Below are 24,693 nucleotides of genomic sequence, written 5' to 3'. Positions count from 1 at the left end.
GTAGAACTATCGCCAGCAGCCAGGTACCGGCAGTAACATGCGCAGAACCCCAGCCGAAGCCGCTCTTGGAAGCTAGATCATGCGCATTTTCAGCTGCAGCTTTTGATGGACAGTGAGCATGCGTACCATCTGTGAAGTTGATAAATTGAATTTGAACATGCGTAATTAACCTTTCTGAATAGGAAAAAAAAATACACAGAACTCTACGTTTGTGGAACATGCGCATTCGTTCTCTGTAGCTTTTTTAGTGTTGAAAGTGAGCATGCGCATAATGAGAGGGTTGTCCCTTCGACATTTGAACAAGACGGAAACCGCTGGTCCTGGTGCTGTCAGTGAGTGGGGTTAATGGGGCGCTCCTGGAGCTGGTGGGGAGAGGGAGCGTCTTGGCTTTGCTATGTATTATTTCAGTGGCCTTGCGAAAGTCACATAATTTTTCAGAGCCTCAGTTTCCTTATCTGTAAAATGAGAATAATGATAGCTGTTTTGCAGGGTTGCTTGAAAATTGGCTCACAAGCCACTGTTCTTTTCCAGTGCTGCACAGACGTGGTGTGCGGTCTTTATCAAAAATTGTCTCTTTTCATTGCTAAAAATAGTGAAGACTTGCTCTGGTATTTCATGTGGTCTTCTTTGTCCAAGCTTCGTCTTCCTCGCTGTCCTACCCGAGCTAAACACCTAGTCTTTGTTGTAAGTGTTACTGTAGTTACCAGCCCGGAAAGGTGATTGGTGGAGGGAGAAAGTCATTATTTAGAAGAGAGAGAAATAATGCTGATTAAATGTAGAATTGTTGAGCGAACTTCTGCGTTCTATGTGTCCCAGTGGTGTGAAGTGTATACTACGAATTCCTTCAACCAACATTCATTTTTTTGTTTAAGTGCATGCTTAAGAAAATAACGATTACAAATCAGATTTTGGAAACTATTGAGCTGTGTATCAATGGATTTGGGTACAGTAAATTCCAAATCCCAAAACCATAGAAACAGAACAACTTCCCTGAATGCTTGGCTCCTTAGTCAACATAGCTATTTCATCTGTAAAACCATATACATACATGGCATTTTAAAATTACGTTTTTTATTGATGTACAGTAACACATAGGGCATTTTATTTGTTCTTTATTTATTAGTAATGTAGTAGTTCTGAAAGCCTATATTTTTCTATTACAGGTTGCTCACTGTTTTGAGGAAATAGGCCTAGTTTGTGTCTCAGCATGTCAATAGTAACAGTGCAACTTGGTCAGTGTGGCAATCAGATTGGTTTCGAAGTGTTTGATGCTTTATTTATTGACTCACACTGTCCCCAGAGACTCTCCTCTAAAAGAGAGAATGAAGCATATCAAGCATCCTGCAAAGAAAGATTCTTTAGTGAGGAGGAAAATGGAGGTATGTGTGGTCCTCAGTCCTCTCCTCTGCTCTGACATGACCGACCTCCTCAAGGCCAGACCCTCCACAGTGTCTGAACCTCACCCCTTCCCGTCTTACTGGAGAACGCTCTCCACCCTTTGTTTCTGTGTTAAGAACCTTTGCCTCTCCTGTGGCATCTTCCCTTCAGCTGGTGAGAATGCTCAGAGCTTACCAGTCTAAAACCAAACAAATAAAACTTGTCTCTTGACTGTAGCTTTTTTCTTCTTTCCTGTCTCTTTGCCTTCTCATCCAGGATTCGCAAAGGAGAACCCTCTTTAACCAATATAATTCTGCTTCTTCCCTACAACACCACTGAAGCTGCTATAAGAAAAGTCTGCAGTGGTCTCGCAATTACCAGATTCATTGACTGTTTTTCTTTTCTTAATTCACTTAACTTCTTTACTGGATTTGATAACAGTAACTATAAAACTCCCTCCTTGAAATTCCTTCTCCTTCATCTCTGAACTTTTCTTCTCCACTGGTTGCATCTTAGGCTGTCCTCAGAGCAGTTCTCTGTGGGCAATTTTAGTCACTCTCATAATTTGCTTCATTTTTACACGAGTGACTCTCAAATCTCTTTCGGGCTGCACGCTGATTACTGGACATCTCCACCCGTATCTGCCATGTGCCTCTGAAACTCCATATCTCCATACCCAAGGGCTCCTTAAAACTTAGGCTCTTATTGCCCCAAACAGTCAAACATCAAAATCTGCTTAAGTTACCTCCTACATATCTCTTGAGACTGTTCTCCCCTTTCCATCTTCATTGTCATTACCTTAGTTCTAGCTTTTATCCTCTCTCACCTGGACTGTTTCAGGATACTCCTTCTGAGTTTCCCTGCCTAGACTGTTGTGTCTGTCACATCTGTCCTCTACACTGCTGTGTTAAAAAAGGCATCTGACTATTCCCTCCCTGCTTGAACATTTTCACTGGTTTTGCATTGCCTAAAAGACCAATTTTAAGCTTTTTAGTATTGCATCCAAGGACTTCCAAGATCTGAGCCCTGCCTGCTTTCCATCCGCATCCACCCCCTTCTTCCCATCTTCTTCTTCAACATTCCTGAGCTGCTTGTTATGCCCCTGGTATTTTGTACCCCTGAATATGCTACTCCATTGGTATGGCTTTGTCATGGGTCATATCACATCATACTGTGATTGAGTGTTGATGTGTTTTGTCTAACCCACTGGTCGTTCTAGGACTGAATTGATGCTGTTTTAATCTCTGTATTCCCAACACAGTACATGGTATATTGTGAGCATCAACAGATATTTGTAGACCTGACCCAATGATCATTTTAGCCCACATCGATTCATCCTGCCTAGCAGAATGTTAGCCGTTATGAGCCATCTCCATATACCTGCTGTTGCCTACCTTGATTTCTAAGCAGTAAAGCGCTATGACAGATCTTTCTATCCTCAACCTTTGGGTTGTTTGGGGGGGCGGTTTTTGGACCTAGAAGTTTATGCTCTGAGTTAACCTAAATCAGACATATGAAATATTTATCTTTTGATTTTTTTCCCTCTCTAGTTCCAATTGCCCGGGCTGTACTTGTTGACATGGAACCTAAAGTTATCAATCAAACACTATCAAAGGCTGCCCAGTCTGGCCGATGGAAATATGGCCAGCATTCAAGCTTCTGTCAAAAACAAGGTTCGGGAAACAACTGGGCGTATGGGTAAGAATAATTCCTCATGATTTTCACTTTAGATAAAGCTACACAGTCGATCAACAGACAGTGTAATTACAGCGGCACAGTTGATATACCAAGCACATAATTGCAAAATTGCTGTTTTAAAATTTAAAGTATGACTTCACCCAAGAGAAACTCTCATTCTTTTCACGTAGGTGTGTGCTCAGGTCCAGGTAGTGATGAAACCAGGGATCTCTTGCAGCAGCGTTTTCCACTTCTTCACTGTCATTCTGTCAACTAACTTATTTATCAGATAATACAATATCTTTATCTGGCAGGTATTCCAGCTAATAGGGAATACAACAAGGCAGTAGTATTTCCTGGGGTTCTTTGGAAAATTCCAGTACCTAGGGCTCACTTCCAGAAATTCTGATTTAATTGGTTTGGGATGAAACCTGGATGTTGAGATTTTTTCAAAACTTCCCTAGGTGATTCTAATGTGCAGCAAAGTTTGAGAATCACTGCTTTAGGAGTATTATTATGAATATTGAATATTGTACCATAAATTTCCAAAACTGTCTGGTAATTGAAGTCTCTGGCTAAGTCTCCATTTTATGGGAATGACTTATAAAAGAGAATTTTCTGTACCCAGTAAATTCACTCTCCTAGCAGTCCTATTCACTTGTTAAGTACATTTAACAAGTTAACTTGTGTATTTCAATTTTTGTCCATCAGGGTACCTGTGCCTTTCATGAGAGTTAGTTCATTCCCATAGGTTTAAAAAGGCTTCTCTATCCTATATCATTCTCTCTGCATTGCATCTCTTCGGTTAAATTGAAAGGTATTTGTATTTGTTTCTTTTGCATTGCCTAGTTACTCTGTTCATGGACCCAGGCATGAAGAATCTATAAGGAACCTAATCCAGAAGGAAGTGGAGAAATGTGACTCTTTGAGTGGTTTTTTTATCATAATGAGTATGGCTGGGGGCACAGGATCAGGGCTAGGAGCCTTCGTTACACAGAATTTACAAGATCAGTACTCAAACTCTTTGAAAATGAATCAGATTATATGGCCTTATGGAACTGGTGAGGTATGGAATATTAATTGAAAATTTTCTATTTTGTATTCTTTGCAGTTGAAATAAATGTAGATGAAAGATTGATCTTACCCTTTGGAAACCTTAAGGTACTGCTCTAGGAGTGATTATACACTATAGTACTTTCATGAACAATTTGTTTAACTTTGCTTAAACATTTCCAAATAAATGAGATATCCTTGTTTTTAAAAATTCCAAAGAAAGGGCCGGCCCTGTGGCCTAGTGGTTAAGTTCGGTGTGCTCCACTTTGGCCGCCTGGGTTGGGTTCCCCAGGCATGGACATTTGCCACTTGGCGGCGGCCATGCTATGGCAGTGACCCACATACAAAATAGAGGAATATTGGCACAGGTGTTAGCAACAGTCTTCCTTGGGAAAAAAAAAAAAAAAACAACACAGAGAGAGAAAGATTGCCACCAGATGTTAACTCAGGGCAAATCTTCATCAGCAAAAAAAAAAATCCTAAGAAGACAATTGTGCATCTTCTCTCAGAAACCCATTCCTATGTTAGTCCCTCTGGCTACAGTATGTAAGCAGGGACCTTGACCTCATGTTGGAATTCATGGTGCCATTGCCAACCTTAAAAGAATTTTCATTTCTTTTCATTGAGAGGAAATTTCTATACAGGCCAGTTTCCTGTTGATCTGCCTAGTAGGGGAAATGATAAAACAGAGGTGAGATAAGTCACTATAGGAAATGATGTAGGAGGAAAGCGTGATGGTAGTAGTCACCGTTTACTGAGCCCTTTCGATATGCAGGCTGTTCTAAGGGCTTTACTTGCATTCTGTCATTAATCTTTACAACGCTAGGAGGCTGGGGTAATAATTATCCCCATTTTAAAAGCGAGGTAACTGAGGCATAGAGAGATTAAATAACTTGTCCAAGATCATATAGCTAAAAAGTGACAGAGTCAGGATTTGAACCTAGGCAGGATGCCTTTAGAATCTACCCTCTTAACTGCTATTCTCTCCTACCTTTCTTCTCTCTGACCTTTTTGTCTCCAGGTTATTGTTCAGAACTACAACTCCATTTTGACTCTTTCTCACTTGTACCGATCTTCAGACGCCCTCCTTGTTCATGAGAATGATGCTGTTCATAAGATCTGTGCGAAACTGATGAATATCAAGCAGATCTCCTTCAGTGATATAAATCAGGTCCTCGCACATCAGCTGGGAAGTGTGTTCCAGCCTACTTATTCTGCGGAAGGCTCGTTTCACTACAGAAGAAATCCATTAGGTATTTGTCCCCCTGTATGTTCTGGGTAGGAAAGTCTTATGTTCTGAATGCCTCAAATTATTCTTCACTTGCTCCTCCCCTCTGCCTGAAGGTCTCCCTCATCTCAAAAACCTTCCTAGGAGCCAGCCCGGTGGCGTAGCAGTTAAGTTGCATGTTCCACTTTGGTGGCCTGGGGTTCGCTGGTTCAGATCCCAGGTGCAGACGTGGCACCGTTTGGCAAGCCATGCTGTGGTAGGCATCCCACATATAAAGTAGAGGAAGATGAGCACAGGTGTTAGCTCAGGGCCAGTCTTCCTCAGCAAAAAGAGGAGGATTGGCAGCAGATGTTAGCTCAGGGCTAATCTTCCTAAAAAGAAAACAAAAAGCCCTTCCTAAAGAGCTACTTAGCTCTCCAAACTGTCTTATTGAGAAGTTACTAAATTTCTTAAAAGAGTGATGGACACCCACTGACTCCATTCTTCAGGATCCTTTCTCCTCTTTTTTTTTTTTTGTTTTTACAACTTGGAGATATAATTCACATACAGGTCACCCATTTAAAGTATACAATTCAATGTTTTTTAGCATATTCACAAAGTTTTACAACCACCATTTTTATCACCTCATGAAGAAACCCACCATTGTTTTTTCAGTTTGTTCTTCAAGTGGTGCCTTATCCGTTCGAATAGTCTAGATGCAAATGACTGTGCTCTTCACCCCCCTAATCTTAATCTCTTTCTCAAATAGTTGCCTATCCCAGTGTTCTTACTTGCCTTCTGCTTCTTCAAATTTATCATGTTCTGAGTGGATTCATCATTTTTCCCCCCCTGCTTTCTCTCCCCTTCCCCTCTTCCTCAATCCTGTCACCTGGATTTCTCCCACTGTCCTCGTATCTCATCAGTATGTCAGACCTGTTGATGCCACTCTGCCATCTGTCTGCATTCTTCCCCTACTTCTTGATCTCTCTGACACTGGTTCAGGGTGTCAGTATCTCTCAATTAATATTGAGTGCTCTCCTTGAGTACAAAGTAAACTAGCCTCTTTCTATTCCCCTTCTCTCTCTCTCTCTCTCTTTTTTTGGCGTAAAAACATAAGCTTATGTCTACATGGACATTCCTGTCTTAAGTGGTCATAATCCAGCTTTCTTTCCTGTTGCCTGCCTCTTCCCCCTACAGTCCATCTTGCACACTGACCCCGAATGAGCCTCCCCAACGGACAGATCTAATCCTTGTACTCTCTTATGATCATTCTGTGGCTCATGCATTGCCTGCCAGATTGGTCAGCACTCCCTAGCCTGGCCTCCACATTATTTCCTGAACCCAGCTCTCTAGCTTCATCACCTACTCCCACCTCTGCATGGATCCCCACCTACTTTTCATCCTGTCTCTACTGTTTTTCGTCGACCTGGTACTTTCCTGCCATAGTCCCTTTGCTCAATGTTCCCTCTCCTTAGAAATCCCTCCTTCCTCCCTTCTTCACCTCTATTGAAACCTTATCCTGCAGGGTCCAATTCAAGTGATAGCTTTTTCCAGAAAGCTTTCCTACTGAGGCTTTTCCCTAAAAGTAGCTCTGTTTTGTGTGAACTCCTGTGGCATTCTCTATCTCTTTTATGTAACTTAACGTTTTTTGCCTTTATTGTTTCTTTGAGTGTGTTCACTTATCTTTAAAAGTAATACACATATACTCATTTATTCAAGGAGTACAAAAGAATATGCAAGCAAAAATCAGTCTTCCTTCCACCCCTTCCCAGATGCTACCACTTAACTAGCACCATGTGTTTCCTTAGAGCAGGATTGTGTCATGTGCATGTTTTGTAGTCCCCACTAATTTGAAGCTGCCTTGCAGACATGTGTCTTGTTAATTTCTGTGCTTTACACAGTACTTGCCATAATGCACATCTGTTCATTCAACCAATATTTATTGACTTCCTGCTGTGTGCCAGAAACTATGCTAAATGTTGGGGATTCAGTGGGGAGCCAACACAGATATTCACAGTGTTCACTGTGAAAGAGAGACATTAAACAAATAGTGACACCAAGACTGTATAATTAAAAACTGAGTTAAATGCTCTGAAAGAAAGGAGTACAGTTCCAAGAGACTGTGTCATGAATAAACCAGACTTAGGCTGAAGAGGCAGAGAAGGCTGCCCTGAGGAAATAACACTTGAGCCAAGAGCTGGATGAGGACTTAGAGTTGACTAAGCAAGGAGAGGGAGAAGAGAATAGCACGTGCAGATGGAACAGCATGTTCAAAGGCCCTCTGGCAGAAGGAAGCATAGCACATCAAGGATACAGAGAAATACAGTGTCACGGGAACACAGAGAATGGTTTAGGGGATGAGTGAAATCTGAGGCTAGAATGGTGAGCAGGGGAAGACTTTGTAGGTCCTTGTAAGCCATTGAAAGGCCTTCCTCGTTAAGCTTAGAACGGGGGAAAGCCACTGAAGGATTTTAAGCAGGTTGGTGACATAATCACTTTTACTGTTGAAAGGATCCACTGGACCGCCTATGGAGAGCTGATTGCAGGTTGAGTCTGCAGGCTGGTCCAGTCATTCCCTGGGAAGATCATGATGGCTTGAACTCACTGAACTGCACTGAGAAGATAAAGGCAGTTAGTTAGATGGGAGCTCCCTTGACTCCCACCCCTACATCTACAAACTTGACTGTGTTGAGCCCACACACTGCGCTGAGCCCACTTTACCTTGTCACAGTGGGAGAAGTGTCCTATCACAAGCCAACCTCTCACTTGGGTTCTGGGTCCCGTCCCCTCTCCCTTCTCAGGGACTTAATTCCTCACTCATCTCTCGTCCTTCCACACCATTGGCTTGTGCCTGTTTCCTGGGTTACTTCCAATACAACTGCTCTATGGCATCTCTCACACTGAAAAAACCCTCCCTTGACATCACCTCTAGTGATTGTCCCTTTTCTCTATTCTTTAGAACAAACCTTCTCGAAGGGAGGGTCTGTTCTTGCTGTCCTCATTACTTCCCTGCTCCCTCTATCAAGTATATTCTCCTGACCATTTCTCTTTTCATCTTTCAAGTTTCAGTCACTGTTACCTCCTTAAAATAGCCTTCCGTGATTATCCTATTTGAGGAGTAAGTGCCTATAGTATCATCCGGTTTGTTTCCTTCCCAACATTTACCACTCTGACATTGTTTTGTTCATTTATTATCTTTTTTATTCTTTGTTTCTAACCACTAGAATAGAAGCTCCATGAAGGCAAGGCCTTGTCTGTCTTGTTTACTACTATGCCCCTATCCTCAGAGCTGCGCCCGTCATATAGTAGGTCCTTGCTAAATGGGACTAAACAAATGGGGACAGAGTACAGAGGATGGATTTGAGAGAGACTGGGGAGTGGGGTAAAAGGGACAGGACTAAGTGCTGGATTGGATGTGAAAAATGAGAAAAAGGGAGGTGTAGAGCATAATTCACGGGGCCCTGTTTTGTCAACAGTGTAGGTGGTGGTGCTGTTAGCTGAGGCTGGAGACACTAAAACAGGCTCTGGTTTGTAGGGCACAGTAGGGGGCAGAGAAAGAGGTGAGTCTGAGATATGTTGAGCCTTAGGTGCCTTTGCCATATCTTAGTGGAGATGTCATGTGGGCAGTTATCCAGAGGACAGCTTACCTGGTCTTCCCACTGCCACCTTTGCCAACCACAGCCTCTCCTTAAGTACAGCAGCCAGACTGAACTCTGGCTTTACCGTGTTTAAAAGGTTAATTCAGGGCCAGCCTGGTGGCGCAGCGGTTAAGTTTTCACGTTCCGCTTCAGCGGCCCGGGGTTCCCAGGTTCAGATCCCGGGTGTGGACCTGGCACCACTTGGCAAGCCATGCTGTGGCAGGCATCCCATGTATAAAGTAGAGGAAGATGGGCGCGGATGTTAGCACAGGGCCAGTCTTCCTCAGCAAAAAGAGGAGGATTGGCAGCAGATGTTAGCTCAGGGCTAATCTTTCTCAAAAAAAAAAAAAGTTTAATTCAGATCTTGTTATTCTTCTACTGAAAACTTTCCAGAGGTTTCCCATCTCACTCAGAGTTAAAGCCAAAGTCCTTGCAGTCACATATAAGGTTTTGCTCTACCTGGCCTCCCATTACTTTCCTCATCTTGTATCCTACTGCTCTCTTCTTCTCCTTCTCTTCTTCCAGACACATGGCCTCCACGCTGTTCCTCAGATGTGCCTGTTGTGCCCCAGAGTCTCTGCACTAAATGACCTCAGATATCCAGGTGGCTCCACTAAGTTGTTAGAGGAGATGTCATCTTCTCAACAAAGCATCAGCATCAGTGGGCTTCAGCGTTCGGGGATTATGAATTCCAACGGTCCCAGTCTGCCATGTGGGATGACTTTCTATAGCTGTGCTCTGACAGGCACAGAATGTGAGGAGTAGGGCTGATCCGAGATTGGATTTTCGCCAGAAAGATTTGATGAAGAGACTCAGGGGCAAGGAGCTGGATAAGGAGGGAAGTGAAGAAGGGGAAACTGATGGATTGAGAAGGCAGGAGTCCATGGATTAGAGTCTGCCTTAGTCAACTGAGGCTGCTATAACAAAAATACCATAGACTGGGTGGCTTATAAATAACATAAATTTACTTCTCATAGTTCTAGAGGCTGGAAAGTCCAAGATCAGGACGCCAGTAGATTCAGTGTCTGGTGAGAGCCTACTTCCTGGTTTCATAGATGGCCACCTTCTTACTGTGTCCTCACATGGCAGAAAGGGCTAGAGAGCTCTTTGGGGTCTCTTTTACTAGGGCACAGTCCCATTCATGAGGGCTCTACCCTCATGACCTGATCACCTCCCAAAGGCCCCACCTCCTAACACCATCACCTTGGGGGTTGGGATTTCAATATATGAATTTTGGAGGGACACAAACCTTCAGTCAATAACAGGGTCTTGACAAGGCCCAAGAAGGTGAAGATGAGAGTAGTTGAACAAAAAAGCTGGAGGGGAAAGCAAATTGTGACAATTAATAATTCGTGTATTAGTGCTTAGGAATTATTTGCTAACTATTATTTGTTTCGTCATGCTATGTAATCGGATTCAGCTGTAGATGTTTTACAGAAAAAAATTCTTATGTTTAGAGGAAACTACACTAGCCATAAGATCATTTGTAGAGCATTTTCTAGATGTTTATGTCAAAATTTGTTCTTTTCATTAGGACATAGGATATGAGTTTGCACTCAATGTTATAAGATTTACATTTAATGTTATGGTAATGTATTTTCTCACTCTTCTAGGTATTTTCTGTAAATATATAAAGCAGCTCTGAATGCAAAGCAATTAGCCTTTTCTCCTTAATTCTGTTTCAGTATAAATACAAAGTGTATTCCTCTCTTCAGGAATTACCAATCCTGTCTTCTTTCCTAGTAGAGTTTGATGCTAATAGGTTCTAATTATCATTTAGCCAGGTAAAATAAATCTAGGAAAATAGACCTAGGAAAATTTCTAAAGGAATATTGACACAGAATGACAATAAAAGCATATTAGATCACATGCCTTCTTTGTTTTCCTGGGGTTTAGCTAAATATTTCATTCACATTTCCAGCTACTTAGCTTCTAAACTGTTGTTTCCTTTTTGGCAAAATGTGTTTTCTCATTCATGCTAAAATAGGTGCCAAAATGAAGCAAATATGTGGTCTGTAATAGAGTTCACTGTGAAATTTTATTTACATTTTAGAGTTTAAGCAATTCTGGCTTTGGAGGAGAAAATACATTTGGCACCCAAAACCATGAAATCGTGGTTGCATAGAGGCCAATGGGAGCAATGTGGAATTTTAAAATTTAGTTCAGATTTTTTTTTCTTTGCAGGAGACTTAATGGAGAATTTAGTTCCCCATCCTGAATTCAAGATGCTGGGTGTTCGTAACATTCCTCAAATGTCTGAGAACTCACTGGCATACAGCACGTTTACTTGGGCTGGCCTCCTCAAGCATTTGAGACAGATGCTCATTTCTAATGCGAAAATGGAAGAAGGTAAAGGGTATTTTAAAAATAAGCAGGCCGCAAGCTGAGAAAAATGCTGAACTGGAGTTCTCAATATAAACTGGCTTGGGCCAGTTGAAATAATGGTGCCTTCTTCTGGCCAGGGAGGCTCCTGCAGAAACTCACCAGGACATCCCAGGAGGGCTTCTTAATCACACAGTTTCATTTCCCAAAAAAATTTCAGATGAATGTGACATTTATTTTTATTTTATTTTATTTTTATAAAGTAATATATGAACATGGTTTTTAAAAAATCAAGCACATGGGCCAGCCTGGTGGCACAGTGGTTAAGTTCGCACGTTCCACTTCTTGGCGGCCCAGGGTTCACCAGTTGGGATCCCGGGTGCTGACCTATGCACCACTTGGCAAGCCATGCTGAGGCAGGCATCCCACATAAAAAGTAAAGGAAGATGGGCATGGATGTTAGCTCAGGGCCAGTCTTCCTCAGCAAAAAGAGGAGGATTGGTGGCAGATGTTAGCTCAGGGCTAATCTTCCTCAAAAAAAAAAAAGAAAGAAATAAAGAAAGAAATCAAGTACATAGTCAAAATTCCTTTAAATGTATACTTAAACCTGTACATTGCATTGTGTGTAAATTATATCTCATATTTTTTGAAAGTCAAGTAATTGTCCAGTATGAATTTATAAGGAGGAAAAGATCAGTCCTCTGTCCTACACTTCCCCACTGACCAGCTGAAACTACTTTCAGTGTTTTTAGCTGTTTCTTCTAGAATTTGCCCACATATTTCTAAATATCTTGCTTATACTGTTTGTTTTATTTTCCAAGTTTAGATATTATAGGTTGCCGCCTTTTTTTTTTTTAAGATTTTATTTTTCCTTTTTCTCCCCAAAGCCCCCCAGTACGTAGTTGTATATTTTAGTTGTGGGTCCTTCTAATTGTGGCATGTGGGACGCTGCCTCAGCATGGCCTGATGAGTGGTGCCATGTCCACACCCAGGATTTGAACTGGCGAAACCCTGGGCCGCCGAAATGGAGTGCGCAAACTCAACCACATGGCCACAGGGCCGGCCCCATCAGTTTCCTTCTTAATATGAAACTTGAGGATTGAATCTTCTTACCCTTCCCTCTACACACACACACGTCATCTCCCTTCTTTCTCCCAATACTTTTGGTTTAGATCAGTTTTCAGTGTTTGCATTACTTTCACTATATAAATATTATTCACAGTTGAACCATGTACCAAATATACAGATTACATTTTATTTGATGTACAGTTTATTTTCTCCTCCTACAGTTAATAATTATATTTATTTGGTTGATATTCTATGTACCTATCACTAATCTATCCCTAAATTTTTCCATAAAAATCAATCCCTTCTCAACACGTTCAAACCCATCGGTAATCTGTTACTTTCTTATCTGCTTAGAGATGTCCCTTTAGGAGGGCTTCATCCTCCTGTTCAATCTGCACTGGTTGCTCTCCAGGCTTGATAAGCAGCCAGCATTGGCATCTCTGCCTCATTCTGTATTGTATCCCCTGATTCCTAGATTTCAGATGTTCCTGTTTTTCGGTTTATTCTCTCGTATTGATAGACTCTATCCTCCAGGAGCTTCCTAAGAAAGAGTACAGGGGAGGGAAAAATTTTAAGGCTGCAGATGTCATTCTTCTGCCCTTACATTTAATTGATAGTTTGGCCAAGTATAGGATTTGAGGTTGGGAATCACTTGTACCTGAAGTATTCACGTATTTCAAAGTATTTCGACAGCACTGCTCTGTTATCTTCCAGCTTCCGGTGTTGCTGTTGAGAAGTCCCACATCAATCTGATGTCTATTCCTGTTTTCTTGTCTCTTGAATCTTTTAGGATTTTCTCTGTCTCTAGCATTCTGGAATTCCTTAGTGTGGATCTTTCATTTCTCTTAGTAGAATATAAGATTTCTGAAGACAGGGATTTTTATCTGTTTTGTTTACTGCTGTGTCTTCAGAGCCTGAAACAGTGGCCCAGCATGTCATGTGGCTGAGGCCCGAGCCTCACTGGTTGGGAACCTCCTAGAATGGAGGGGGTTCTCCCCCTGCTGCAGGGAGTGGGCAGGCCTCTCACTGCTCCCATACAGATTTTTAACTAATTCTCCCGTTTTTCCCTCTTTTGAAAGTGCCTGGGCCGGCCCGATGGCACAGCGGTTAAGTTCGAACATTCCGCTTCTTGGTGGCCCAGGGTTTGCCGGTTTGGATCGTGGGTGTGGACATGGCACCGCTTGGCAAAAGCCGTGCTGTGATAGGCGTCCCACGTATAAAGTAGAGGAAGATGGGCACAGATGTTAGCTCAGGGCCAGTCTTCCTCAGAAAAAGAGGAGGATTGGCGGTAGTTAACTCAGGGCTTATCTACCTGCTTCCAGGACCTTCACCATGGGCAGAAGCTTCAGCTTTCCCTAGTTGCTAAGTCAGTAACCACTGCTGGTTTTTCTTTCTTTCTTTTTTTTTTTGGCTTTCATGCTTCCAAAATTTTGTTGCCTTTATCTTCTCTCCCATTCCCTTTTTTCTTGTTTATGCTTTTAACAAATCCTTGTACTGTCTTGTTAGTGAGATTTGGGGAAAGAGTGGCAGTAAACTGGTGTGTTCCGTTTGTCATGTTTAATTGGAAATCACTACTGTGTATTATTTTAGTAGCATATATTTTACCCTAAATTACAATAACTTAGGTTTCAATACTATGAAAGTGGATTTCCTCTTCATTTACTTATAATACCTTATTGATTTTAGATTATAGTGCCTGAGGTTTGGAGATAAGTAGAAAGTTCACATCTTCAAGTAGTGCTGCCCAAATTTTTTGGCTATAGTACTTGTTTTTCTAGCAATACCTGTTAATGTCTCAAGGAACACAATGTTCCTCAGGGTTGTGTAAGACTTGCTGCTCTGAGCTCTCTTAGGTCAATAAACTGCAGTTTTCTTAGTCATTTTCCCATGCAGGACTTAAGAGTGTCAACCTTCTTCACAGTTATTGATAGAGCTTTGAACATATAAATATTTTCATATATATTAATATATGAATAATATATATGAGTAAATATATTTATATCACTAACCAGGTTGAAGGATATAGTTTTAAAACTCTTCGTATGTTATCAGACTGCTCTGTATGAAGATTGCCCCCATTAATACTGCCGTCAGCAATGTGTCTATTTCCACATATCCTAGCAACAGGAAGAATGAGTGATCCAAGAGGGAGCCAGGCAGAAGTTTCAGTGTCTTTTATGACCTAGCTTTGGAAGTCACACACCGTCATTTTTGCACCATCCTTTTGGTTGTTAAGATCAGCCCTATCCCATGTGAGAGGGGACCATACAAAGGTCTGAATACCAGAAGACAAGGATCATTGGGGTTCATCTTGGAGGCTGGCTAACACTCTCTGCCCTCTGTACCCTAATGTATCATGTCTTCCCGTATACAGAATGTACTTAACCCCTCTCCAGGTCCCCAAAAGTTTTTCCGCATTAGCACGTCAGCCTAAAGTCCAGAATCTTTCATCTGAAAGCAGGTCCAGGTGTGAATTTACGCTCCTCAGGTGGGATTTCTTGAGTATAGCTCTTTGTATGATCCCCCTCACTCCCAACAGACCGTGGGGGAACAGGCACAAGATAACTGGTAGACACTCTATTTCAAAAAGGGGGAGATGGAAGGCACACAGGAGTCGTTGGTCCATAACAATTCAGCAGGGCACGTGCTGGCAGTTTCTTGGTTCAAATCTAAGGCCTAAGAATAATTTTCCATGGCTTTTGGCTTGGTCCTCTGAACCAAGGTAAATTATAATTTTAGTTGTTTATTTGTTTTTGAAACATTTTATTTTAAAGTTTTATTTTATTAGTTGATTTATTTTTACTATTTTGGATTAATTTATGCAAGTGAGAACTAGAGAGAGTCAGAGTTCTGAGGGTGTGAATAAACAGACTTTTAAAAGATAAAATTGGCATCACATTATATGAATTTTTTCTACAATTTTTCTTCAGCATAACAATATTTTGTGGCCTTCTTTCCAATTCAATACGTTTAGACATGCCTTATTCTTTCTAATAGCTACATCGTTTTCTACTCTATATGTGCCATAATTTATTTTGTGCACATAGATTAAAAAATTAGGTAATTCTATAAAACTGGTTGTTAAAACTTACCAGTCTGTAACCCTCCTCTGTTTTCTCCTTCCCAGAGGCAACCATTTTTCTTTTTTTTTTTTTTAATATTTTATTTTTCGTTTTTCTCCCAAAGCCCCCCAGTACAAAGTTGTATATTTTTAGTTGTGAGTCCTTCTAGTTGTGGCATCTGGGACGCCGCCTCAGCATTGCCTGATGAGTGGTGCCATGTCCGCGCCCAGGACTTGAACCGGCAAAACCCTGGGCGGCCGAAGCAGAGCATGTGAACTTAACCACTCGGCCACGGGGCCAGCCCCTGGGCAACCATTTTTCAAAGTTCTTTGCTGGGTTTTTTTTGTTGTTTTTTTTTTTTACCGTTTTTATCTATTCATTGCCATTGATTGATTTTTCAATTATTTAGGTATTACCTACTTACTTCCGATGTGGAAGGTTAGGATTTAGCTTTTTTCCCACACTGGCCCCTAAGCCCAACAAACACCTTTCTGTCTCCCCATCCTTCTGATGGAGCAGTGTCGTCCCTGGGTTAAAGCAGTATTCAGCTGTGTGTTATCACGACCAAGTAAGTGCTGTTCACAGCTGAGCCATAGTCATGCCCTGTGATTTACTTTTCCCTTTCCTGTATAATTTTTTATTTTCTTTGGAATTAATAATTGCTTCATTTTCTTGTTTGCTTGGTTTTTCTGTGTACCTGTCAATTATTCAACTGTATTTCTTTGCTTGTTTAAATTTTTATGATATATTCAAGTATTCTATCAGTTTATCATTGTCATCTTCTTGGAGAAATCTCTCCTAGAGCCTTTTGACCTGCCTCACTCGAGGTTTTTTTTGCCCTCTACAGCCCGTGTGCATTTGTCATCCTGGGCATTCTCTCTTCCTATCTCCTGTGTTGGATATTCTGCTCAGAGGGTTTAGACAAACCCCAGTAATCTGGGGGAAGTGGAGGGAGGGGTCGTAGCTTTCCTGGTTTTCACTAGATCTCTCTGGTTTCAGTATGTACTCTGCTCTGCCTTCAGTATGTACTTCTGCCTCGTGTTCTCCAGACCAGAGACCCTCAATCATATCCTCTCCTGAAAATAAACCTTTAGTTTTCTGCTAGGGTGGGGAAGAGGCGGTCATCACGGTAAACAGACAAGTTTAGCAACATTCCTTAAGCAGGAGTCAAAGGTAGATGTGCTCTACATGATTGCAAAACCAGTTTAAAAGCCGATGACTTGGTGTTTTCACAGATTCCTTGAAGGAAAGCTGCATCACCGATGTGCTGGAGGCACAGAGGACAGTAGTGTGTGAAAAACGTGGGCATCATTAATGCTGAGTCAAAAAATGATAAAGTCACTGAATGCGAATACCTTTTAGGAAAACCTTAACCAGTTTATTTTGTTATATACTTTATGTCTGCTCAAGAATGATGCATGATTTTTAAAAATATACACGTAATTTACTCTAAAAGAACTCTTTCAATAAGTATAAAATTGGGGCCCTGCCCGGTGGCTTAGTGGTTAAGTTTGCCACTCCCCTTCAGTGGCCCAGGGTTTCGCTGGTTCGGATCCTGGGTGTGGACGTGGTGCCCCTCATCAGGCCATGCTGAGGCGGTGTCCCGCATAGCACAACCGGAGGCACTCACAACTAGAATATACGACTATGTACTGGGGGCTTTGGGGAGAAGAAGAAGAAAAAAGATCGGCAACAGATGTTAGCTCAGGTGCCAATCTGTAAAAAAAAAAAATTAAGTAAATATAAAATTTAATCGTCTAAGTAAATAATTTGACAACTTTTTTTCTTGTGATAAATGGTGTCTTAGATGAAGGGAATATATTATTATGGATCTGGACCCCTTTTTTGTGACAAAGATTGCAAGTATTTTTGTCCATCATTTTTGTCTTTTGTATGTTATTTTTCACCATATGGAAGTTTTACATTTTCATGTGAGCAAACCTGTAAATCTTCCTTTATAGATTGTGAGTCTCACCTACCCCCAAAATAGAAAAATATTCTTTATTATTTCCTAGTATTTTTTGTAGTTTTCTTTTGAGGAAAATCAGCCCTGAGCTAACATCTGCTGCCAATCCTCCTCTTTTTGCTGAGGAAGACTGGCCCTGAGCTAACATCTGTGCCCATCTTCCTCTACTTTATACGTGGGACACCTGCCACAGCGTGGCTTGAGGAGCGGTGCCATGTCCGCACCTGGGATCCGAACCGGCAAACCCCGGGCTGCCAAAGCAGAACATGCGAACTTAACCTCTCCGCCACTGGGCTGGCCCTATTTTTTGTAGTTTTATTTTTAATATTTAAATTTTAACCCATCTGGGGTTTATTTCTATTTTAGTTATTTTATTTTTTTTAGATTGGCACCTGAGCTAACATCTGTTGCCAATCTCTTTTTTTTTCTTTTCTTCTTCTTCTCCCCAAAGCCCCCCAGTACATAGTTGTATATTGTAGTTGTGGTCCTTCTGGTTGTGCCATGTGGGACGCTGCCTCAGCATGGCCTGATGAGCGGTGCCATGTCGTTGCCCAGGATTCGAACCTGCGAAACCCTGGGCCTCTGAACCGGAGTGTGCGAACCCAACCACTCAGCCATAGGACTGGCCCCTATTTTTATTTTTGATAATGCCTTTTTTGTTACTTACTTCCCTTCTCATAAATTTTATTTGCTTAACTTTTCCCTTTTCATTTTTGAACATTTTTTGGACGTTTTTGAGCAGAATGATGAATTATCTAACAAGTTCAGCTTTGACAGCATGTCATAAGTTTTAAATAAGTTTACTGAGGTATAATTTACATACCGTATACTTCACCTATTATAAGAGTACAATTCAATGATTTTCAGTAAATTTACAGAGTTGTGCAACCATTATCACAATCCAGTTTTAGAACATTTTCATTACTCCAAAAAAGTTCCCCGTGTCCATTTGCAGTCAATCAATCCCCATTTTTACTCCTAGCCCCAAATAACCACTGATGTGCTTTCTGTTTGCCTATTTTGCACATTTCGTATAAATGAAATTATATAATGTATAGAATTTGTGTCGTATTTCTTTCACTTTACATAATGTTTTTGAGGTTCATCCATAGTGTAGTATATATATCAGTACTTCATTCCTTTGTATTGCTGAATAGTATTCCATTGAATGGATATACCACATTTTGGTTATTTGTCCAGCAGTTGATGGACATTTAGTTTGTTTTCACTTTGTGGCTATTATGAGTAATGCTGCTATGAACATTTGTGTACGAGTCTTTGTGTGGACGTGTTTTCAGTCTCTTGAGTATATACCTAGGAATGGCATTGCTGGGTCAAAGGATAACTATATTTAACCTTTTAAAAAACTGCTAAACTCTTTTCCAAAGTGGCTACACCATTTTACATTCTCACAAGCAGTTGAAGAATTTTAGTTTTTCCACATCCTTGCCAACGTCGGATATTGTTAGTCTTTTTGATTATAGACATTCTAATAGGTGTGAATTGGTGTCTCCTTGTGTTTTCAATTTGCATTTTCTTAATGACAATGATGTTGAGCATCTTTTCATGTGCTTATTAGCCATTTGTTGCTCTTCTTTGGTGAAATTTCTATTCAAACATCTTCCCAATTTTTAAATTGGCTTGTTTGTCTTACTATTATTGAGTTCAGCATGCCAAAATTTTTTATTTGTTGTATTTCTATTTTTGCTGAAAATCAATCTGTTACTGTGCACTGAGTTTTATCTCTACCCTATGTATAATGTAAGAATATTTTCTTAATATTTCAATATGCTAGTCAATTTTCAGTCTTATTTTGTTTTATATTTCTACATCCCTTAACATTTTTGTATTTTTAAGTTCTTGCTTTTTTAAGTGTATAGTTCTGTGAATTTTGACAAACTTATACAGTGTGTAACCACCACCACAATTGAGATTGAATATTTCCATCATCCCAGAAAGTTCCCTCCTACCCCTTTGTAGGTGGTTTCTTCCCTCCACCCCCTAGCCCCTAGGAGCCACTGATCTGAATTTTGCTCCCGTTTACCTTTTCCAGTGTCCTATAAATGGAATCATACAGATATCTTTTTAATAACTAAGATTCTATTTTTCCTTTTTCTCCCCAAAGCCCTCCAGTACATAGTTGTATATTTTTAGTTGTGGGTCCTTCTAGTTGTGGCATGTGGGACACCACCTCAGCATGACTTGGTGAGCGGTGCCATGTCCTTGCCCAGGATCTGAACTGGCGAAACCCCAGGCCACCGAAGCAGAGCACATGAACTCAATCACCCTGTCATGGGGCCGGCCCCAGATATAATCTTTTGAGTCAAGTTTGTTTCACTTAGCATAATGCTTTTGAGATTTATCCATGTTGTTATGTGTATCAATAATTTCTGTTTATTGCTGAATAGAAATTCCATTGTATGTACCTACCACCGTGCTTTAATATTTGATGAAGAATTATTTCATGCGTTTCTCACGACTGAGTAGTTGGAATGACCTTAGGTCAACCAAATAAGGATTTTTAAACTTTTCTCAGAAAAAAAACAACTTTTACTTATCAAATAAAAATTTATGTAAAATACACATACCATAATACATTTTTCTCTTTTTGTTCAAAGCCATTTATAAAATCTCTTACTTTCTGCTTTTGGTAGGTATTGACTGGCAGATACGGCCTCCTTTACCAGGACTGCCCAGTCTTAGTAAAATGTCTCTCAACAAGGAGCTTCATTTTAACACTTCCATTGCTAACTTACTCATCCTTCGTGGGAAAGATGTGCACAGTGCAGATCTGGGTAAGCAGAAGTTAAGGTAAAAATTATGATGTACGTTTTGCACATGTATGTGGTACACATGTTTAAAAAAATGTCCTTGGGTTTATTCTTAGAGAAATGGAAATAATAACTATGTGTTTTTGTAGCAAAATGTAACAATTGTATCAGTTAATATGTGACTGAACACCCAAATAGAATGGTTTAAACGAGATAGAGGTTTAATTCTTTCATCCTGAATCTGGTTATTCTGTTGTCCTCACCTTGTGGCTTCCTCCTTATCGTCTAAAACATCTGTTTGAGCTTCAGCCATCAAATCACATAGGAATGAGCAAAGAAGGGCAAGCTTCCTCCTCTTAGGACGCACACCACACTTGTGTTTGTATCCCTGACTAGGACTGAGTCATGGGCCACACCTAGCTGCAAGGATGGCTGTGAACACAGTTAAAATCTGGGGCTTCAGGGCTGGCCCCGTGGCCAAGTGGTTAAGTTCACGCACCCCACTTTTGTGGCCCAGCGTTTCGCTAGTTCGGATCCTGGGGGCGGACATGACACCGCTTGCCAGGCCATGCTGAGGCGGCGTCCCACGTGGCACAAACAGAAGGACCTACAACTAGAATATACAACTATGTACTGGGGGGCTTTGGGAAGAAGAAGAAGAAAAAAAAGAAGATTGGCAATGAGTGTTAGCTCAGGTGCCAATCTTTAGAAAAAAAAAAATTGGGGGGTTCTGTTACTAAAGAAGAAGGGGAGAATGGGTGTTGAGGAACAACTAGTGGTCTCTGTGACAGCATTTTGTTAAAAATTTCAGGAAGTTGTAAGAGCAGTACTCTGATTAGCTTTTTGTTTCTGTGGTAAGTCTCTAGGTTTATATTGTCCTTATTTGATGCTTTCAGCAGTATCAAATTGGCTGCTTCTAGCTGTTATATAAAGAAAACCTGGAATACCCCTTAGATAAAAACTAGTAATAATTAAAAAGAGATTGTTTCAAGTCAATCAGATGGTACGCCTTCTTCATATTCTTCATTTTAGATTTTAAAGTAAGAGAATTATTAAATGGATATATAAAGTAATCTACCTTGCAAAAATTTACACACAGCAAATGACACAGGTGCGTAGAGATGTTCTTGCAAAGATACTCATTGCACATTCTTTCACACTAACAAAAATGTGGAAACAACCTAAATGCCCGACAGTAGGAAATGTGTTAAATAAATTATGGTATATTCATATAAAGAGACTTTAAATATGAGTGATACTTATTGACATGGAAAAGAGGTTCACAACATATTGGTGAATGAAAAATGCTGATTACAGAAGAGCATGTATATAAAATTATATACACCAGAGGGTCAGCAAAATGTTCATAGTCATTATCTCTAGGTGGTGGCATTTCAGCTATTCAGTTGACTTTTACATTTTCTCCTTAATACTTTTCTGAATGGTGTGAACTATTACTTTTTTTAATGATGACTGTGGTTCATTTATCCAAAAGCAATATAAAGCCAGCTTTAAAAGGCAAAACAAAAGGAGATTTCTGGTGAAATGGATAAGAAAATATCTGTTTATTAATTTGTTTCCAAAATTAATGATTTATCATGTAAACAGTGGCTTATGTTGTTTTACTCTAGAGGGATTTAAAGATCCAGCTCTCTATACTTCCTGGCTAGAGCCTGTTAATGCTTTCAATGTCTGGAGAACCCAGCGAGCCTTTAGCAAGTATGAGAAGTCTGCAGCACTGGTCAGCAATAGCCAGTTCTTAGTAAAACCACTTGATATGATTGTGGGCAAAGCATGGAACATGTTTGCTTCAAAGTAAGTAAAAAATAAATCTACAAACCTTTCTAATCTTAGGCAGATAAGATAATGTTAAAACACCAGGCAGGACCTGGAGTGTCTTAGTCTGTTTGGGCTCCTCTGACAAAAATAGCATAGACTGGGTAGCTTATAAAAAAACAAATTTATTTCTCACAGTTCTGGAGGCTGAGAAGTCCGAGATTAAGGTGCTGGCAGACTTGATGTCTGGTGACCTGTTTCCTGGTTCATAGATGATGGCTTTTTGCTGTGTCCTCAGATGGCAGAAGGGGCAAAGGAGCTTTCATGGGTCTCTTTTAATATATAATAACGCACTAATATAATAAGGGCACTAATCTCATTCATGAGGGCTCCACCCTCATGAATACCCTCATGATCATGAAATCACCTCCCAAAGGCCTCACCTCCTAATACCATCACCTTAGGGGGTAGGATTTCAGCATAGGAATTTTGGAGGAACACAAACATTCAATCTGTTGCATGGAATAAGCATGGCTCCCACTTTGTAGGTGTGAGACTTTGGACATATTACTTCAGGCTTCATTTCCCTATCTGTGCAATGGGTCCAAACTGAGAGGATATGTGGTGAGGATTAAATGAGATAATCATGTAAAAATACCTAGTACAGTGCCTGACTAGTGAGTGCTCAATAATTGTTCAGTATTATTATTATTAGACTAAATGAATAGTTTCTAAATAAAATGAAATGAAAGTAGAAATTTTATTATAAGGCAGGGACGATAAGATAGTTTTCCAAAATAAGATCCTTGGAAGAATGGAAGACATCCTGATCTTGCTCAGTAAGAAATATTGCAAGTTCAACTCCACTGGATACTAAGAAATGTCTACTAGATACTAAGAAATGTGTTCTCAGGTTTCTTGACCTCTGCCACAGTTACTTAATATTAAAGCAGAATTCCTCAAATGACTGGACAAGGCCTCTCTGTGATGAGCTGGAGTTGCCGAGGCCCCCTCCTGCACGCGGCCGTTGCATACACCCTCACTCCGCAGGGCTTGGAACTCTCTGTCCCTTTCTGGTATCGTTCTCTTCCCACTCTCATTAATTGGTAGCAGCCATTGTTACATCAGTTTAATTCATATCTGCCCTTGATATTCTTTTTCACATGATTTTTCCTGCCTCAGAACGTTTTGGGGGTGGGGAGTGTGAAGAGGACCACCTGGCATAACTGCAGATTAAACGTCGGAAAGACACGTAGGGGGCTTCGCTCCACTCCTGGAACTGGGTTAACGTGTTCCCACCGTTCCAAGCCTGAGATAAAACGTCTCAGGCACTTTTTAGAGTTTACATTGACTCCACTTATCTCCTGTAGGGTGTTGAGTACGTGCTGGGTGGACAACCGAATCTGAACGTGCTGCTTTCTCCTGTGTGCTTCTTATTGTCACTCTCTTGGACACTAAAAAGACAGGGAGCTTGCATAAACTTTGAAAATTTGCTACTCTTTGCAGTAAACATGAAAACAAATGTAAGACTTTGAAGAGATTCTGCAATCTTCAAATGTTCATGAGCTAGGAGAGGCCTATTTATTGTTTGATTTTAAGAGTTATTCATTTGCCTGAGATTTTTTTATTTTACATTTTCTGTTTCTTTCACCAGAGCCTACGTTCATCAGTACACAAAATTTGGAATTGAAGAAGAGGACTTTTTGGACAGTTTCGCATTGTTAGAACAGGTCGTTGCCAGTTATTGCACTCTCTGATCTTGAAAAAAGGGGCAAAAGTACCTTAAGTCATGTTTGGACTGAAATATTTTCAATAGTACTTTCTCTGTAAGGTTTTCAAAGTTCTATCTGTTAAAGTAACAAAGTTGAATGCTGATTCCTTCTTCATACTATACCCACAGAAAAGCAGGAAAACCTTATAAATGGAGAATAGCATGTTTTCAATGAAAACATCTATTTGGTCTTTTCATTTGTAAGAAAAAAAAATTGGTGGTTCTATAAAGAACTTGGGACACAGTTTGCTGAGATGTTGGATCTCTGGGACTATCCAAAAAAGGGAATATTCTGTTTTGTCCCCTTGTTCCTAAATCTTCCCTCTTTATTCCAAAAAAGATTCACTAAATATGAGCTTAACTTTCATAGCACAATTTTAAGCTCAGAAATTGCACTACTGTATTTAAATATATTAATCTTTGAAGTGAATGCTTTGAACCACAAGAGGGAGCTGTTGTCAAATGCTACAGTGTGAACATCTATTGTGAATATTTTATTCTATAATAGGGTAAGATTTTCCACTTTAAACAGCCTTTTAAAAATAAATGTCAGGATTCTGTTAATAAATGTATATCATACTTAAACACAAAAGTAAATAAGTAAATGTTTACTTTGTTTTTGTTAAGTTTTCTGGGCATCAGAAAATTGGGTTAGGGACCAGCTCTGTGGCATGCTGGTTAAGTTCCTCGCGCTCTGCTTCAGCAGCCTGGGTTTGCAGGTTTAGGTCCCTCAGACCTACACCACTCATCAGCCAGGCTGTGGTGGCATCCTACATACAAAATAGAGGAAGATTGGCACAAATGTTAGCTCAGGACTAATCTTCCTCAAGCAAAAAAAGAGGAAGATGGGCAACAGATGTTAGCTCAGGTCTAATCTTCCTCACCAAAAAAAAAAAAAGAAAGAAAAAATTGGGCTAGTTTTTCTTTTAGATCTTGGAATGCCAGAGCAGAAACTGATTTTAATCAGCTAGTGCTTTAAAATTACAGGTATTTAGCTAGTGTGGA

General features: G+C 40.4%; 1 protein-coding gene across 9 annotated transcripts; it reads left to right on the top strand.

The window, feature by feature from the left end:
* Nucleotides 1-81: 81 nt before the first annotated feature.
* On the top strand, nt 82-24,299 carry TUBD1 (tubulin delta 1). Of its 9 annotated transcripts, XM_008541331.2 has the most exons (10): nt 192-332; nt 532-684; nt 1,164-1,379; nt 2,928-3,075; nt 3,904-4,120; nt 5,129-5,360; nt 11,137-11,301; nt 20,025-20,165; nt 21,773-21,956; nt 23,572-24,299. In XM_008541331.2, exons 3-10 carry the CDS (start codon nt 1,208-1,210, stop codon nt 23,672-23,674), a joined length of 1,362 nt encoding a protein of 453 aa, XP_008539553.1. In that variant the 5' UTR covers nt 192-332; nt 532-684; nt 1,164-1,207; the 3' UTR covers nt 23,675-24,299. The 9 variants fall into 9 exon arrangements, with proteins under 9 accessions (XP_008539571.1, XP_008539562.1, XP_070418451.1 ...); XM_008541327.2 differs by lacking the exon at nt 532-684 and having other exon boundaries at nt 132-332; XM_008541365.2 differs by lacking the exons at nt 532-684; nt 3,904-4,120 and adding an exon at nt 4,166-4,215.
* The last annotated feature ends 394 nt before the right edge of the window (nt 24,300-24,693 follow it).

The sequence above is a fragment of the Equus przewalskii genome, chromosome 10 (genome assembly GCF_037783145.1).
Source record: "Equus przewalskii isolate Varuska chromosome 10, EquPr2, whole genome shotgun sequence".
Lineage (NCBI taxonomy): Eukaryota > Metazoa > Chordata > Mammalia > Perissodactyla > Equidae > Equus > Equus przewalskii.
This window is presented reverse-complemented; position numbering and strand designations above follow the sequence as displayed.

Excerpts from the sequence above, each read along its gene's own strand:
- TUBD1 (XM_008541327.2), top strand. The coding sequence starts at position 1,208 with ATGTCAATAGTAACAGTGCAACTTGGTCAGTGTGGCAATCAGATTGGT. Across the intron at positions 3,076-3,903 it reads GGAAACAACTGGGCGTATGG|TTACTCTGTTCATGGACCCA; the intron begins GTAAGAATAATT and ends TGCATTGCCTAG. Across the intron at positions 5,361-11,136 it reads CTACAGAAGAAATCCATTAG|GAGACTTAATGGAGAATTTA; the intron begins GTATTTGTCCCC and ends TTTTCTTTGCAG.